At 33.0% G+C, this 18364-nt stretch overlaps 1 protein-coding gene across 2 annotated transcripts in view; it reads left to right on the top strand.

The window, feature by feature from the left end:
* ZDHHC17 (zinc finger DHHC-type palmitoyltransferase 17) overlaps positions 1-18364 on the top strand; it is a 115805-nt gene that overhangs the window by 36332 nt on the left and 61109 nt on the right. For both annotated transcript variants that reach the window (XM_060112329.1, XM_060112328.1), the window contains exons 4-8: positions 2071-2148; positions 2739-2883; positions 7965-8029; positions 8684-8846; positions 15475-15600. In XM_060112329.1, coding sequence (XP_059968312.1) covers positions 2071-2148; positions 2739-2883; positions 7965-8029; positions 8684-8846; positions 15475-15600 — 577 coding nt within the window. The remainder of the gene's footprint in view (positions 1-2070; positions 2149-2738; positions 2884-7964; positions 8030-8683; positions 8847-15474; positions 15601-18364) is intronic.

Below are 18364 nucleotides of genomic sequence, written 5' to 3'. Positions count from 1 at the left end.
ATTCCTTGAGTCTTAAATTTCTCTGGAAAGATGCACTGAATACCCCTTTTGGCAAATACTGAATGGTTGAATGTTAAAATCAACAGGAGCATGAGAAGTTTAGAGACACTAGAATGAATCTGAACTTTAATAGAAGAGTTTGAATTATCACTATAATAATATTAAATATTTAAGTAGTCACATTTTAAGATGACAGTGCACAAAGAAAACTAGTCTAGCTTTGTCAGCTGCTTGATTGCTTCCATGTCACTAAAATGCCTATTGTGATGCTAAACAAACACTCACCTTCAGTGAGAATCTAAGTTAGAAAATGACAATTTTTCAGCAGCCCTTTATTGACTTTGAACCAGTGTTTCTGTTTACAGTCCAGCTTCTTATTACTTTCTTTTGAGGTGACTATTGCCTTTAATCCCTTAGCCTTTCTAGGGTTTTATAACATATTCTGGTTTGCTTCTCATTGGTGTTCTCCTCTGGAGACATTTGGGTTTTAGCTCTTTGCTTTTCATCTTTCAAGTATTTGTTGCTATCTCTTGTTCATTGATATTCTCTTCTCAAAACCTAGGGATCATTAGTACCCACAAGTACATTTCTTGATAATAACCATCTTATAGTATTGCAAGGAGGCTTGAGTTTAAAAATAAGAATTATACAATCTTCTCAGAATTTTGTAGTTTGAACTAGGGTCTTAAAGCTACAAAAAATAACATGTTATAAAAATATAGTATTTTTCTTCCAGAGGTTTACAATGAAAAGGTGATAGAAGTTACTCTTCTTTATCATGCAGAAAAAAAAATTCCCCTAACCTTGTTAAAAAAAAGTTGTACTTTAGAACTAGTTTGGAAATCACTCATTGCCATAGTCTTAGCAAGGATTTGAAATGTGAGTAAAAATACGTCTCAGGAACACAGATATATTAACTATAGAGAAGGTAATAAAATTGCTTTAAAAAACTTTCTAGTTGGAATTTTAAAGAAAATATTTCCTATCAAAGCTGTTCTTTGGCTTTGCTATACTTCTCTTTGGGCTCAAAAAATCATTTTCAATTATTGCATTAATGTCTACTGGGTACCTTAAGAATCAGTTTAGGATCATTTGAATGTTTGTGTTCAGACTATCTGATATTTTGGACTGGAAATATTTTAGTCTAGAAATATTTTAAGTTACTTCAAACTGTATGATAGAGTGGAATTGGGCCCTTCATTGCATAATGCTTTAAAAGCACCAACTTAAATGTATAAAGCAGAAAATATCTGAATCAAGCTTGTAAGTATTGAATATATTAAATGTTTGAAACTATGAGCATTAAGAGTGAATGCATTAGTGATCTAAAGCAGCAATCACTTAGAACAGTTTAAGAACCTCAGTAATATACGTATGTCAGACATTTGCCATCAAATGCCTTGAAATCATTTGTATTCAAGATTCATTGCATTGTTCAGTTCCAAAACAAGCATCATATAAGCAGCTAGGTCCTGTTCATTTCAGAGAATATCCAGATGTTATGACATGAATATAGTGAGAAACGAGGTTGCTCTTTCTTTTTAAAGCAACACAGCTTTAAAAGCATAACAAGTAAGGCATCATAAAGAACCTTTATGTTATACTTTACAATGTATAAAACTCTTTCACATATGTTGTTTGATTTAATCTGTAGCAATCTTGTGAGGAAAGTAAAGCTGAGCTTAAAAAGCTGAGCTTCTACCCATGGTAGGCTATGTGTCTGGCCTGCTCTACAGCTGTTGTAATTCCAAAATTCTACCTGATGCTGCTGTAGGATCCAAATCTTTGTGGTTCTCTGACTGCCTTCTTTTTTATATGATTGTTATTTGGCTTTGCTATTCTTTATTGTAATTTTTAAAAATTACTTTTCTTTTACTTCTGGAACAAAAGAGAGTGATAGGTTTGATGTAAAATTCTCCTAATATATTTTAAAAACTCACAAAAGATTGTTTATTGTCAAAGGCATAAACTAGCATGAGATCTAAAATGAAAAACATTTATTTCTTCTCATACAGTTTCTTAAAATTGAAAATGAAAGTTGTCTTAATTATTTAAAATTTTGTCTTATAGATACTATATTTCGAAAGGTGCTATTGTGGATCAACTTGGAGGAGACCTAAATTCAACTCCATTGCACTGGGCCACAAGGTTTAAATTTAATTCTGGATTTTTTTTTTTCCCTTTGGTTCCTTTAGCAGTCTATAAGTAACTTTAAAAAGAATATGAGGAAATTAATGAGAGAACTTGTTATGCCAGTAATTAATATCAATAATGTGCTAACATATTGCTGTCCAGCGTTACCTGCATTGGAAGCAAAGTTTATTGTCCAAAGTGTCCTTAAGGAATTAACCATGCTGATATTAATCCAGTTAATTATAAGATGGGGTTAAACTTTGGAATACTTTTGCAGCCTACATATGTTTACAATGAAAGTAGTATCTAGTTCATGGGACAATTAAGGTCATATTGGAATAGGATTAATAGAATATAGTAACTATTTATTACATATTTAAAGAAGTTATGAGTAACTATAAGTTTTCAAAGACCGTTTATACCAGTTAAGACTTAAGAACATAAAATCCTAAATGTGTCTTGACATATGCCTATTTTAAAATAACATAAAATAAGATTTGTGTAATCTTTTCCACCATTACCCTATTTTTTAAAAAAAGATCTTTCCAGAGTTTCTTGTTTGAACTAACTTTATATATTTAAGTGTTTATTCTTTTACGTTTTAGACAAGGCCATCTATCTATGGTCGTGCAACTAATGAAATATGGTGCAGATCCTTCATTAATTGACGGAGAAGGATGTAGCTGTATTCATCTGGCTGCCCAGTTTGGACATACCTCAATTGTTGCTTATCTCATAGCAAAAGGACAGGTAAAAAAAAGTCACAATGGGGTAGATTTTAATCAGACGTTCTTCATGGTTTAAATACCTAATATCATTGGTGTTAACAAGTGTAACAGTCTAGTGATATTTAAATAGTACTTTCTGATGGATGAAGAGAATAAATAAATATATAGTTAGTTTTTTATTGAGCTGTTTAATGTAAAATTGAGCTGTTTAACATAAAAATATGAAAACCAGTTATGATCCAGATAATGATCCATTAAGGTGGGTTTTTTTTTATTCCCAGTAGTGACAGAGATGAATTCCAGAAAGTAAGGGAGAAAATTTAAGTATCTATTTTTTTCCTTAATTACATCTTTTGAATATATCATCTGAATTCATTTAAACTTTTTTGAATGTATTACTGGTTATTTTCTGTATTAAGTCCCTCTCAAGGGGGATACATTCCTTAAGTCATTTTCTCTGTTTCTGCTATATAAAATACTGCTTCTTACATGTCAGAAAAAATCTCATGATTTAAGTGATTCTTCCTGACTTCTCCTGAATATGTAGTGACTATAGTCGTATTAAATATTATCAGTTTCTGTGTACCATGATTTTCATTTGTTTTAATAACATGTATTTTGTTAAAAGTAATGTCACTCAGTTTTTCTTTCATGAGTTTTCTCTCGTTGTACTTAAACATTAGTTTTATAGCTAAGGATCTTATCATAAGAGAAAGACAAATGATTTTAATTCAATGCTATTAACATATATTTGTTATTTTAATTTAAAATATTAGATTTAGAATTTGAATGGTATTTATTTTATCAATCCTTTAAGGTATTTGCTCTTGGCAGTGCCAGTCAGTGACAGTTGTGTGTTGTACACTATTGCTAAGGAAAAGAGGCATAGACTGGTTAAATTAATTGCTTGAAGGGGGAGTTTATTATCCATTACTGTGTAAACAGACTACCCCCTAAATATAATGGCTTTAGAACACAACCAACCATTGTATTTCACAGTTCTGTGGGTTGACTGGGCTTGGCTGGGTGGTTCCTCTTGTGATAATGGCAGGGGGCTGCAGTCATCTGGGGGCTCAACTGGGCTGGAGGATGGCTCACTTGCATACCTTATATCTTGATAGGAATAGCTAAAAGCCTGGCTCAGTTGACAGCTAGGCCTCTCTCTTTTTCCCCATGCAGTCTTAGAACTTCTTCTCCACGATACCCCTCCATGTGGTCTCTCTAGCAGGAAAGCCAGACTTCTTACATGGTGGCTCAGAGCGCCCAAAAGAGCAAGAGCAGAAGCTGTCTGACTTTTTTAAGGTTTTCGAACTGGCTTAACAACATTTCTGCTCCATTCTGTCAGTTAAAGCAAGTAGCAGTGCCAGCGCATGTTCATTGAGGGAACACAAGGGCGTGAATACTGGGAAGGGAGGTTTATTGGGGCCATCTTTGGAGACCAGCTACCACAAGGGATCATCTTTGTTCTCCCATGGTTCCTTCTAGACTGGCAGTTGAAGCAGTAGATGGCGCTGTTGCACATGCCATTGTCTTCAGTGGCCTTCTGTATTACAGATATAAGTTTACCAATACATGTTCACTTTTTTTCTTCCAGTTTTTAACTGGGTAGGAAAAGTGGTGTAAAGTTTTCACTATTTTTGTTAGCTTATTGATTTTGGAGTTTGGATGTTTCAGTAATCATTTTAACTCTGACATAGTATGTAGGCTATAAAATTCTTCAAGGGCAGAGATTTTTGTCACAGTGCCTTTTGTGCAGTAAATGCATGATAATGCTAATAAATGTCTGACAAGTAGTTTTCTTTTTCATGAGTAAGAGTTTTCTTTTTTTTTCTGCTTAGAAAAGTAACACATACTTATTGTAAAATATTCAAACATAATAGAAGAGTATGACTTAGAGAATGAAATCCCACTTCTTCCTTTACCTCCCCTCCCCACTGAGATCACTTCCTTTAACAGTTTAGTATATATTTTTTCCAGACTTTTTTTCAATCTATGTGCTAAAATATTGTAAAAGAAAACCACTCTAATGTGCATTACATTATAGTTGAAATGGATACCAGAGTCCTTCTCTGGCCTATAGGACCATGTGTGGTCTAGCCCTGGATACCTCTGATTTCATCTTCTGTCATCTCCCCCTCAGTACTGCTTTAACCACACCCGCCTTCTTGCTGTTCGTTGAAGAGCTCTGATAAGCTTTGTCTTAGGGCCTTTGTGCTTGCTCTTTTCTTCTGCTTGGTAATTCTTTCCTCAGTCACACAGTTAGTTCTCTTTTTCTCTCTCACTTTAATCAGATGTTTGCTCCATTTTTATTAGTTCTGATTAGTTCCCAATTATAAGCAGTAATAAAATTAGTGTATTTCTAATTTCTTCGTTCTCTTCCCTGTCTTACATTGACATTAGTCAATGATACTGTTTTTCTTAGTGTTAACTTGTTCTGATAAATTTCTATTACTTGATTTTTCAGCTTTAAATAATATCCTTTGACTCATAGCTATTACAGGTTAGGCACTCATTATACTTTCTTTTCAGCCTTTTTCCATTTCCCCCCCATTTTTGGTTAATTTTATCAAATTTACATTAGGGCCTGTAACATTTCCATTCAGTTTGTCATTCTATTCTTCACAAGTGTTTCATGTTAGTTATACTGTTAAATATATTCAGTGCTCACTACCAATTCTTTTGGATGATTTTCAGGAAAATAAAAGGGGAAAATGCTAAGTAATGGAGCCCTGTTGATCATGGAATTACCATAACCTTTTGATCTGGGCTTGTTAATTCTTCCTAATAGAGAATACTCATACGTCCAGGCTGAACTTGGAAAAGAAGTACCAAGTTTTAAACCCCGACCCAAAGAAAGAAAAGGTTGAATTTCGTTTTTCTTTTAGTACTCTAGAGATGTGGCATAATTTTACATTTTTTATTTTACTTATTAATATTTGAAATACTGTCACTTTTTAAAAAGAATATGAAAAGACTTACAACTAAAAAGGAAAAAGAAACTTAAACATAAGAATTTACATGTTTGCTTTAATTGGACATCAAATTTAGTTGAGCTTTCTTCAAACCAGGGCAGTGAAGGAAGTAAAATAAATGACAGAACTTAACTCTCATATAAGAAACAAGGAGGCATGTCATTTCTTCAGAGAAGATTTTTTTTTTAAGATTTTTATTAGAAAAAAATCAACATGTATAATGTAAATATTGAGTGAGGTTACATGAGATGTTCCCAACAACACGTAAAATAAACTTAGAAATAGATTTGTAGTGATAAAGCATAACATTTGACTACAGTTTTCATGAAAGAGACTAAAACTAATGATGTCCAAGGGTATGTGTTGTCACTTGTCAATGTGGTGGTTCTCAGCATTTTTTCTGCCTCAGTACGTTTGGATATTTGAGACATACGCCCATCAGTAAGAGTGGCTTACAGAGAACTGCTACACAGAGTTATGAAGTGTTTTCTAGTGTACTCACTATAACTCTGTCCTCTCTCCACTGACCGGTAAATTAGATAACATAACTTGGATAAGATCTGCTGGTTTAATGTAATCCAGGAATGGGAGATGGGGAAGGGAAGAAGAGGAAACTTAATATTTATTGCATGTCTGTTATGTTCCAGGCTATGGAATTAGTTTGCTTTACACACATTATTCCATTTAATCCTCACAGGGGTCTTATGAAGCCATTATTTGTATTCACATTTGTAGGTGGGAAAGCTGAGGTTCAGAGAATTAATGTAATTTTGCCAATTTTATAGTGAAGTGGTAGAGCTAGGAATTCAAAATCATGTCTGTCTTATTCTAAAGCCCATGCCTTCCCCAAGCCTAGAAGAGTAGATAGATAAACATGTCTTTTCATTTAACAAATTTTTTTGATTATCTACTCTTCTGGGCACTGAGAATACAAAGATGAACTTAAAATAATTTCTGTCTTCAAAGAAGTCCTGTTCTAGTTAATGAGACAGGTGCCTCAGGCAGATTGGAGTGGATCAGGAGAAGGAATTTTAGGGGAGTGAAACTGATAGAATCCCTGATACATCAGCAAGTCTTGAAAGGAGATTTAGATAACTTGAGAAGAGTTTTGGTTGAACAGGTAGTAGTTTTAATTCTAATTTGCTAAAAAGAAAGAAAAAGAAAACTAAGCAAAAGGGAGAAAAAATGCAGTACCAAGGAAAGCAAAAAAGTTGGGTAGGAGAGGAAAGTAATCATGGTTTACTACATACTTTGTTGGGAATAGTATTCATATATATTTATAATAATGTAAATGTCAAATATTTATAGAACCAGAATTACAGTAGATCTTTTCAGAGGAAAGAATAGGAAAGGTGCAAATTTGTGATGGGGCAGTGAGAAGAAAGAGAGAATTTGCCATTTTACATATTGAGGATATGTAAAATATGCATATTTAGGATAATGCCTAAAACTGAAAAATCAAAAAGTATCAATTCAGGTATCTTATTTTAAAGATGTGGTGGTAAAGACCAAAATAATGAGCTAAAAAAAGTGAAAATGGTGGGGACTAAGACAGAGGATTGCTTTATTACCTTGCTTTTTCACCAAAAACTTTGTAGAATTAGTTAATTCTAAAAATATTTATGCGTAGTGATAGTGATAAAAAGCAAACTTTTTTGAATCTGTTGAAGTGTTTTGAATTTATTCTTTGTTTTAAAATGCCTAGAAATAAACAGGGTTTTATTATTCCCTCCTATCATGAATTAGTATAAATAAGTTTTTCAGAGACGTAAGTCATTTATTTAATCGATCCTTTGTGGGTTAAAGATCAAGAGTATGTTAAGATCTTTAAATGAAAACATTGAAAGGCTGAGTGAAGCATCTTAAAAGGGAAAATGAGAAATAGAAGTTAATTAAATATTGAATATATACTTAATATATGTCAATTAGATACTTATATCCACATTAATTAAAGTATTCAGTGATAATAGTTTTATTTTAAAGTTAAGAAAGAAAATGTTTCATAAATCACCCTTGATTGAGTACTGTTACTATGTTGGCTTCTCCTGTGATGTGTAAATTATATTTTTCTCAGTAAATTTGGCAGGAACTTAAAAGTTTTTACTGTCTGACTTTCTTTTTACTCTATCAGGATGTAGATATGATGGATCAGAATGGGATGACGCCTTTAATGTGGGCAGCTTATAGAACACATAGGTATGTAACCGTTTATAAAATACTTATTCAGATAATTTTCAGCATAATAAAATGTAAAATAAGTGATGAGAAAAAGCAATTAATGTTATACTTACTAATATTTAAAATTCTTATAATGAGTACATAGTATATAACATAAATTACCTTTTTGGTTGTTTTGAGTTTCTTTGTTTACCTTTATGTTGGTAATTGTAGTATCCTTAAGGTATTCTTCTTTTAACAATTTCCAAGAATGGAAGACATTACCTTCTTTTTAAAAAGTGACTCATTTTTATATGATTTGTATATTGGCAAGTTTAACATACTAATTAGTAAGTTGCCTTAAATCATTTTTGGAACAATCTAGATTTAAATTTAAATTTTTAATAGTTTAATTATATAGATATTAATGGCATTAATCCCTAGGTGAAAAATAATAAATGTCAGGACGAAGTATGCTCTCTCTTCGAAGTGGTTTAGGTTATATGGTGTTGCATGTATTTAATACTTCATATTAAGAATGTCGTCTCATTACTCATTATAAAGTTGTTGAAGATAGGTTAGAATAGAAGGGTTCCAAGATGGAATGCAACCACAATCAGTTTAGTATCTGTAATGATTTCTATAATTGAAATTAGGGTTGTTGTTGTTGTTGTGTTTTTTTTTCCTTTTCAGTGTGGATCCAACTAGATTGCTTTTAACATTCAATGTTTCAGTTAACCTTGGTGACAAGTATCACAAAAACACTGCTCTGCATTGGGCAGTACTAGCAGGGAATACCACAGTCATTAGTCTTCTTCTGGAAGCTGGAGCTAATGTCGATGCCCAGAATATCAAGGTAAAACTAGCCTGTATTGATTGTGCTTTGTGAAATGTGGTTACCAAGATGGGAATTCCTTAATAAAACATAGGTTTTTTAACAGACTTTCAGAGATGGAAGAAACTTCTCATTTAAGCTCAACCCTTCCATGCAAGAATTTGTTTTGAAAGACTGATTTATTTACTTACGTCTTTTTAGTATTGGAGTAATTTTCAGGTTTTGGTGGCCTTTTCATTAGTGATTTCTTACTGACTTTTGGAAATTAAATTACATAATCTATTTTTATAGCTGAATAGAATAGTTTTCTGGTTTCTTTAAGAAGATCATTGCAGAGAAGCACAAGTTTATATCACAAGTATGCATAATAACTTTTAGTAATTTTTTGACTTGGTCATTGATTGTCTCATTTTTTTTAAAGTTCAAGACCTTTAAATTTGATAATCACCTTCATGATGTTTATAGGAGACCTCCTCTCCCCCAAATGCTGGACTAATCCAGGAAAAGTATACCAAAAAAGTATACAAAATTATCTAAGAGCAAAGCACAATTAACATTTACACTCTGAGCATTTAGAAATTTATAAATATTTCATGAATACCTGCAAGAAAATGCTATTGGTAGTCTTAAATTTTGGTTAACCATTCTCATTTTTAAAGCTTCAGGATCCACCATGTCTTCAGCAACAGACTCTTTCTGTGAAATGACTTTAAAGTTTTAAACATATCTTTTAATAATATGCATTCATAAATATCTTCGTGCCCGTTGACAAATTTTCTTTCATTTTGACTATAGACCGTAGTATTTTCTGAGTCATGCTTCTTAAATTTGTAAGGAATATGTGCTAATTAAATATGAAAGGAGTTCGAGTCATATAATAATCTAAAATGCCAATCAAAAAGTAGGTTATCTCCTGCTGGATCAGGGCATCTTTTTATGTTGCAATGAATAGTTCTTCCTCTATTTGATTACTCTAAGAAGAGAAGGTTAAACTACTAAAAGAAAATAGTTTAAATTTATTTACGATTATAACCAATTTTTAGAAATGAGTCTAATTAGTTAAAAGTGAATATCAAATATCTTATTGGAAACTGTAAGAAATTGAGAAAACCGTGTATTTTCTTTTTCTTTTTTTAAAATTTCAAGTCTTCGTGTCTTTACCCAGAGTGATCAGAATGGTCTAGTATCTGCTAGTAAATGTATGGAAAGAGGAAAGTCAACTTACCATAGTGCCTGACATGTGATGGGCGCTCTAAGTATTTGTTGACTGACTGAAGATTTGTGTAGTCTTGAGCTTTAACTCTAAGCTAGTTTTCATGACTATGCTAGCATAACTCTCTGCCACTTCTGAAATCATGGAGAGAAATTTTTGCTTTTCCAAACATTTTTAAATAGGAAGTTCTGAAAAGTTCATAACACTGTTATTAGTAAATTAGGCTGACCCCAAGGCCTAAAGTATAAGAAAGGAGGAGTTTGACTAAACCTGACCAATATCCCCATGAGAAAAAAATAATGAGATGACCTTATGTTTTATTATCTGAATTGCTTTGGAGTGTTATTTTTTCATCTCTTAGCTACTAGATAGCCATTCCTGAAGTGAGTCATGCCCCAGGAATACATTTCTAGTATTTAGTGTTATATTTTTGAAAAAACAGAACCAATTTCACTACAGCAAATAGTGAGTCTCCATAGACTTTGCCAAAAGTCATATAAATATATTGAAATTACATTTGTACCTAAGAATTATGACAAGATGACTACACAGTTTTGGAATTTGAAACTAGTGTATATTTTCAGAGCATTTAAAAATATCTTTTCTTACCATATAAAATTTTAGATAACTTCTCTTCATTCATGAACTTTAAGTATTTGAGGTGTGGTTTGTAAGTTTAATGTCTTTTCAACTTGTACTCCACATTAACCATTGTATAAACTTTGGTTAGTCTTAGTAAAAGAAATAATCTATAATGAATTTCAACAGAAAGGTAATGGTAAGAATGGAGGTAGTTGAACCGATTTAAATGGTTCAAACCTTGTATTTTTAATGTTTTATAGTCTCAGCACATGAATTATTTGGTACCAAGATGGGATAAACTGGAATGCACCTTTCTTAACTAGTACAGTTCATGTGATGACCTTCCAGAGTCTATCATGTCAAATAATTGAGCTAATTATTGTACTTGTAGAACTTTTACTGAAATACATCTATTTTTTTGGTTACTTTCTTCTTATTAATATTTTAATTTTATCTGACTGTATCATCAAGGTTAGCCATTGACAGAAAGGAGTTATTTTAAATATAATTCCTTGCTAGCTCTGGAGTGACATTTTTTTAACTTTTTATGAGGTATAATTGGTATATAACGTTATACAACTTTCAGGTGTACAACATAATGATTTGACATCTGTACACATTGCAAAATGACCAACAAGTCCAGTCAACATCCATCATCTTATACAGTCACAAAATTTTCTTTTTTCTTGTGATGCAAACCCTCGAGCTTTGCTCTTAGCAACTTCTGAATATGCACTATAGTATTATTATTATTATCTTTATTTTGGCTGCACCGGGTCTTAGTTACGGCATGTGGGATCTTTGTTGCGGCATGCAGACTCTCTTAGTTGCAGCATGCGGACTCTCTTAGTTGCAGCAAGCATGCAGGCTTCTTAGTTGCGGCATGAGGACTCTTAGTTGTGGCGTGCGGACTCTTAATTGCGGCATGTGAACTCCTAGTTACGGCATGCGTGTGGGATCTAGTTTCCCGACCAGGGATCGAACTGGGGCCCCCTGCATTGGGAGCATGGAGTCTTACACACTGGACCACCAGGGAAGTACCTGCACTATAGTATTATTAACTGTAGTTGCCGTTATGTACATTACATCCTCGTGACTTATTTCTTTTAGAACTGGAAGTTTGTACCTTTGATCCCCTTCACTAATCTTCCTCACTCCCCACAGTGCACTGCCTACCTCTGGCAATCACCAATCTGTTCTCTGTATTTATGAGCTCGAGTTTTGTTGTTGTTTGTTTTATTTATTTTTTAGATTCCACATATAAGTGATATCATATGGTATTTGTTTTTCTCTGTTTGACTTATTTAGAGTGACATTGTTTTTAAAGGAAATAAAGTCTAAGGAGTTGCTTCAGTTGCTCAGGGAACATTTATACTTTCAGAGTAAAAATAATCTTTTTTAACCACACTGGTGAAAAAGTAGATTGTTGTTTAAAAATGTACTTTTAGGCTCCCCTGGTGGCGCAGTGGTTGAGAGTCCGCCTGCCGGTGCAGGGGACACGGGTTCATGCCCCAGTCCGGGAGGATCCCACGTGCCGCGGAGCGGCTGGGCCCGTGAGCCATGGCCGCTGAGCCTGCGCGTCTGGAGCCTGTGGAGCCTATGCTCCGCAACGGGAGAGGCCTGCGTACCGCAAAAAAAAAAAAAAAAAAAAGAAAAAGAAAATGGAAGGGATAGATGAAGATCAGTTAGGCTTTCGTAATAAATCAGGCAAGTGATGATGTCAGTTTAGCCTGTGATTGTAGAAGTAGTGATGGAGTGAAATGAATGGATTTGGAAATGACAGTTTAGAGTAGAAAAGAAAAGGTAGATTAGAAATGAAGGTGAAAGAAAAAAACATCAATCACTTAGGTTTGGGTTTGAATAACTGAGTGTCTTGTGATATGTATTGAAGTTGTGAAGAGGGAAGGAAACAGACTTTTTTGGGAGTGAAGGCAATAGAAATTGGTTCTGTTTTAGTCATATATAATTCGAGGTGGTACGTTTTAGCTATGTGGAATGTCAAGCTAATTAAGTAAACTTAATTTTGAAAGTGAAAAATTCATTAATAAATAAAAAACAACCAACCTAGATTATTTGTCCTAGAATTTGACAAAGTTGATTCATAGCTGTGTATTTTTCCATTTTTCATTTTAAGTCTTGAGAAAGAAAGTCTGGTTGATAATCATAAATTGTACCAAGATGGAGCCTGTAAATCTGGATATGGCTTTAATAGCTAGTAAAAGTTACATTCTCTAAAGAATATGAAAAATTATATTTAGTTATAATATTTATTAATTGGCCCTATTTCTTCTAAAATAGCTATTTCCTAAATAAAACTAAGCTTAAGTTTCTTAGAAATCTGTCTTGATATCCTTGTAAATTAGTTATTTGAGTAAGGGATTCAATTATTTTAATATATAAACAAATGATTCTTTTATCAGAATAAGAACTTATTTTGCAGACAATAAATATTAAATGATAGGTGACTTTAAAATGACTACTTTGATCCTTAGAAGGATTAGGAATGGCCATAAACCCTTGATTAGAGGTTCTTAATCTGGGACCCAGCAGTGGATTTTGGTTAGGGGGTGGGTCCATGGACTTCTGAAATTGTTATAAATAAAGTATCAGCACTTTTCTGGGGAGAGAGTCAATGGCTTTTCATCAGACATGACTTAAATGAGTTCAAAAACCATGGCCCCAGATACTGGTTACATAGAATAAATTCAAATCTTCTGAAGTAATAACAGTGAGGAGAGGGAGTGATTTGGGATACTAAGACTCTAAGAAAAATGACCTATGCAGTAATCCCTTTTCATGGTAGCATCTCATTTGTGAATTTAAAGAATATTTCACCCCCTTGCACATGTTTTTGGTCGATAAATTTAGATGAATTGAGTTTGGGGCGGGCAGTTAATCTGAGTGCTGCCTACGCATTTATGATTTTTCTTTCTAAAGTTATCAAAGGACATAATTTTTAGCTTGTGCAAAATATACAATTACTGAGCTTTGTTAATTAATATATTGAAAAACGCTTATATGGTTTCTTGAAAAGAGGTAAGAAACTATTTTCAGAAAATATCTCTTAAGTACCCCACCTAGATGGTCTCCAAGGAAGAATTTTCCTTAGTTTTAATAATGAGTTTCCACCTCACTTAGGCAAAAAGTGATCTTCCACCCGCCACCTTCCATAATGTTTATCACACCAAAACCCCTGAAGAATTTCTTTTATTACCAGTTAGTTACATAGTCTATAAATACTCCATGATTCTTGTTATTACTGCTGTTGTTATTATCATTTACTATTTTGGCTGACACATGGAGTGTTTAAATATAGACTTGACTTGGAACCCTGGTTTTAGTATAATTCTTTAAATTAATTGCTTGTTTATTTTACCAGCTGGATAAAAGTACTGTATAAAAGTAGTCAGATGACTAGAGGAGTAGTTGAAAGATTGCTTAAAGCTCCCTCCATCTTTTTATCTAGGCAATCCTTAGGTGTCACATGGCCCTCTAGTGGAAGGGATGCTCAGCTGGACCGAGGCAACTGCAGGATATTCTCTGGGAGTTGTTACCCAAGGGATTGCTTTTATTCAGGTAATCTTTTAGTTTGGATTAATTAGCTGGTTCTGACAACCTAGGTGACGTAGAATTTTGGAATAGGTAAGGAGAAATTTTAAAACAAATATCCCTATTTGTGGAAGACTCACCTAGATTAGCCCATTTCTTATTAAATACTATTGATCTTTTTATTAAAGGATTGGTTAGGCTTTTTGTTTTTATTGTTGTGTTGTTATTGTTGTTGCTCTTGGTGGTAGTGGTGTGTTTATTTTGTTGTTTGGTTCTTTTTATTTTTCAGTGTTTTTTTTTTAAATTAAATTGTACTCCATACTTGATTAATAATTATCCCTCATAAGTAAGGAACCCAAGGCTCCTTATTTCTTTATTTTCATCCAGTTTTTTAAAATAAAATTTTAACATGTTTTTTCTTTTTTTAAAGTAATTTTGAATATTCATCCATAATTCTTGAAATTTTGGTAAACAAAATTATTAATTTTACTTTTCTGTTTAAGGAAGGAGATAAAGAGTGAAGAATATTAAATAGAATAAAAATGTAGGTATCTAACTTGCAAAAGGAGAAATAAGATTGTAAATTAATAAAGGCAAAAAGAAGCATAGATCTAGAATTGGGGACACTCATTTCTTGTTTCTTACTGCCTTTAAAACATTTTAGTTCAGTTATACTCTTTGGAATTCTTTTTCTTGCAGTTAAAGGGAGCTACAAGTCTATAATGTAAGATTAACCATTTTTTGTTACAACCCGTGTTCTCTTTGGAAATTTCTGGTTGGGTGAATGAATTTAACATGATCAAGAATACCAATATAACAGTAGAAGTGGAAGTTGACTTTTCTTTTTCTTCCCTGTTCTTTTCCTCAGACTTCGTTCATCACTGAAATTAAACTGAGAGATTTCTGGCAGTTTGGTATTACAGCAGGATGGTTTGTAGCAATAACTATTACTAATGAAACCCTTAAAGAATATGAAATAACTGGATAAACTTAATGGTAGCCTCTGATCCAGCAGGTGCTAAAATACCTACTTTTTGATTACTCTCTAAGTTAAAATGCAAGCAGATATAGAATCTATTGAATAAGAGGTGTAAATACATTTTCTGATTGTACCTTGAATGGGAAGGTATAAGTAATATATGATTTAGAGTTTTTTAGTAATTGACTTTGCCAAATGTAAAAACAATGTTAATGAACTAATACGGCAATTTATTTTTGTGGAAGTGCTTTAAAAGTTAGTAACTAAAATATTCTGCTTTACCTTTCATTTTTTTTAACGTGAATTTCTTTTGCTTATATTATCAGGGTGAATCAGCACTTGATTTGGCAAAGCAGAGAAAAAATGTGTGGATGATCAACCATTTGCAAGAGGCAAGGCAAGCAAAGGGATATGACAATCCATCTTTCCTTAGAAAGTTGAAAGCTGATAAGGTAAGTTCATGACTGAAGATTTTCAATATATAGTCTTTTTAAGTGAGATTCATAAGCATGTTTTCTTAGCATGAGTATTTACATTTACAGCCTTTAATCTTGGCATTGACCAGTGTAATTTTTAAAACATTATTTCACCCAAGTAAATAAAAGTAGAAACCAAAGTTTAAAAAAGATGGTATATGTGAAATTGTTTAGATTTCCATAGGCTACTAACATAAGCTTTAATGCATTAATTCAGCTGGCCTTTGTTAAGTAATAGAGAGATAATAAAAGTTTTTCCTGTTTAAGTGTATTTGTTAGTGTAGTAATAAATTATGAAAAATCTTTGTCCTAATTTATATATGTTTAAGTGTATTTGTTAGTGTAGTAATAAATTGTGAAAAATCTTAGTCCTAATATATATATATATATTTAAAACTACTCACAACTCTAGCTATAGTTAATTTAAGCTTTTCATTCTTTTATAATATGTCATAACTTTTATTAGAGAGGGAGAAACATACTATTCACTTCTCTTTAGAAAGTTCATTTTAGATCTTCCATAAAACCTTCAATTTTTAGCTGTATGACTATTGGCTCAGTTGCCTAGTTGTATGATTTCAAAACTAAGAACATTTTCCCGAAAGGCAGGTCTGTATTTCTTAAAAATTTATTTCCTTAAAAGGAAAAATTAGCTGACAGTTTTTTTGTATACCAAAATAATTGACAAGGTATTCGCTAACTTGTCAGTAATCACAACTTGAATGGCATTAAGCCTGAGATATCATATATGTCCTATTTAGGCTGCTCTAGTAGTAATACTGTTTGTATAAAGTGAATATTGATCTATCTGTTACTAGAACAAAATAAGTTTTGGGTAAAGGGAAATAGACTTGAGAGCATGCCTCATTTATTTGTAGGAGCTCAGAACGTCCTTAATGAGCTGAAAAGTTCACCGGTCCATTACTTAGACTTCAGAAGAATTAGATTTGTAGTTTATAAACTTGCCTATTTTCAGTCCCATATTTGAGACTAAGGAGCAGTTTTTGCATGTCATGTCAACTTTTCATTTCGCTATTATATATATTAAAAATAGTTAATTATTTATTTACTTTGATGTTGCTCTGTCCTCTAGAATTTAGAGCAGTTTTGCTCAACAGAGTAAAAAATGGCTAATTTCTCATAATAACTAGGCTACTAGTAAAAATGTCTTTTATTACTCTGGAAAATCCCGTTGTCTTTATATGTTCATTTTGCTTAGTGTAAATATGCTAAAGGGTATTTTTTTAATGTATTGTCAGATGAAAATGACTTTGTAAATTCTAGATGTTTATTAATATATAAAGTTATTTATTATAGCAATAATGAACTATATATCAGGGTTATGTGTTTGGATATGGTTTCTTTTAAAAAGATTGCCTCGGGCCTCCCTGGTGGCACAGTGGTTGAGAGTCCGCCTGCCGATGCAGGGGATACGGGTTCGTGCCCCGGTCTGGGAGGATCCCATATGCCACGGAGCGGCTGGGCCCGTGAGCCATGGCCGCTGGGCCTGCGCATCCGGAGCCTGTGCTCCGCAACGGGAGAGGCCACAACAGTGAGAGGCCCACATACCGCAAAAAGAAAAAAATAAATAAATAAATAAATAAATAAATAAATAAAAAGATTGCCTCATTAAAAGTTTAGTACAATTTTATTAACATTTGTGTATATTATTATGATCAGTTCAGAAATTGCGTATTCCTGTTTTTTGGGGTTTTGTTTTTTTGCATTAGTAGCTTTAAATATATTATGCATTCTAAAAAGGTCACTAGATAAAAATATATGATGGATTGGGGCTTTGTGTAATTAAGTATTTGTGTAGACTATTCTCTTTCCATCTCACATTAGAAAAATTTAAATTATGAACATGACCTGGTTTGCTAGTCTGTGAAGTATGTTCTGTATTTAAAACTAAACAAGGAAACACCTAGGACTCAATAGCTTTTTACTAAAAATAAGTCATCCCAAAAGGAAAAAAAAGATATTTTTGGACAGTGATAGTAGACAGATATGAAAAGAGTCTTGATTTTAGAAAACTATTTTAAAAGCTGTTTGATTTTTAAGATTAGAAGATTTTAGGCAGATTTGTGGTTAATTAAGTGTTACTTGCTTATTAATGAGTTAGAAGGAAATCTCTAAATCAGTGTTTCTCAGAATTTAAAAACCCACGATCCCTTTTGTTGACAGTGGAAATCTCACATGTATTACTTCTTAATGTTTATTGATTATGTGAGAATAAATCTGGGAAGATGGAGTCGATATATTTTTTCCCTATTCCTTCCTGCCAAGTACAACTAAAAAACCTGGACATTATGTACAAAACAAATATAGGAAGACTGGAGATGGAGAAAAGGCGGCAGAGCAGGTAGGGAGCTAAGGATCCAAAGGATGACATGGTGGTGAGTTCCCTGCATTTTCTTTTTTTGCCTCATATTTCCCAGAAGAGGAACTGACAAAGCCAGCAACCCAGAATCATGAATGGTACAGACAAAAAATGCTCCCCCAAAACCTGCTTTTTAGCCACAGGACCACAAAAGAGGCAGCTTATTTAGCAAGATAGAAACTTTTAGAAAATAACTTTCTACTACAGCCAAACACAACAGAAAAAAACATGGCTCCACCCTGACTCACAACAGCAAAGGCCTAGACTTCCGCCCTTACCAGGCTATAATGATGTGCCCCAACTTCTCTCCTGGGGTGGTGTCAGGGAAGGTGGAGTGGAGAGTTGGGACTTTCATCCCCA

This window comes from Mesoplodon densirostris, chromosome 11 (genome assembly GCF_025265405.1).
Source record: "Mesoplodon densirostris isolate mMesDen1 chromosome 11, mMesDen1 primary haplotype, whole genome shotgun sequence".
NCBI lineage: Eukaryota > Metazoa > Chordata > Mammalia > Artiodactyla > Ziphiidae > Mesoplodon > Mesoplodon densirostris.
The sequence above is the reverse complement of the archived record's forward strand: the minus strand, read 5'-3'. Positions and strand labels throughout refer to the sequence as shown.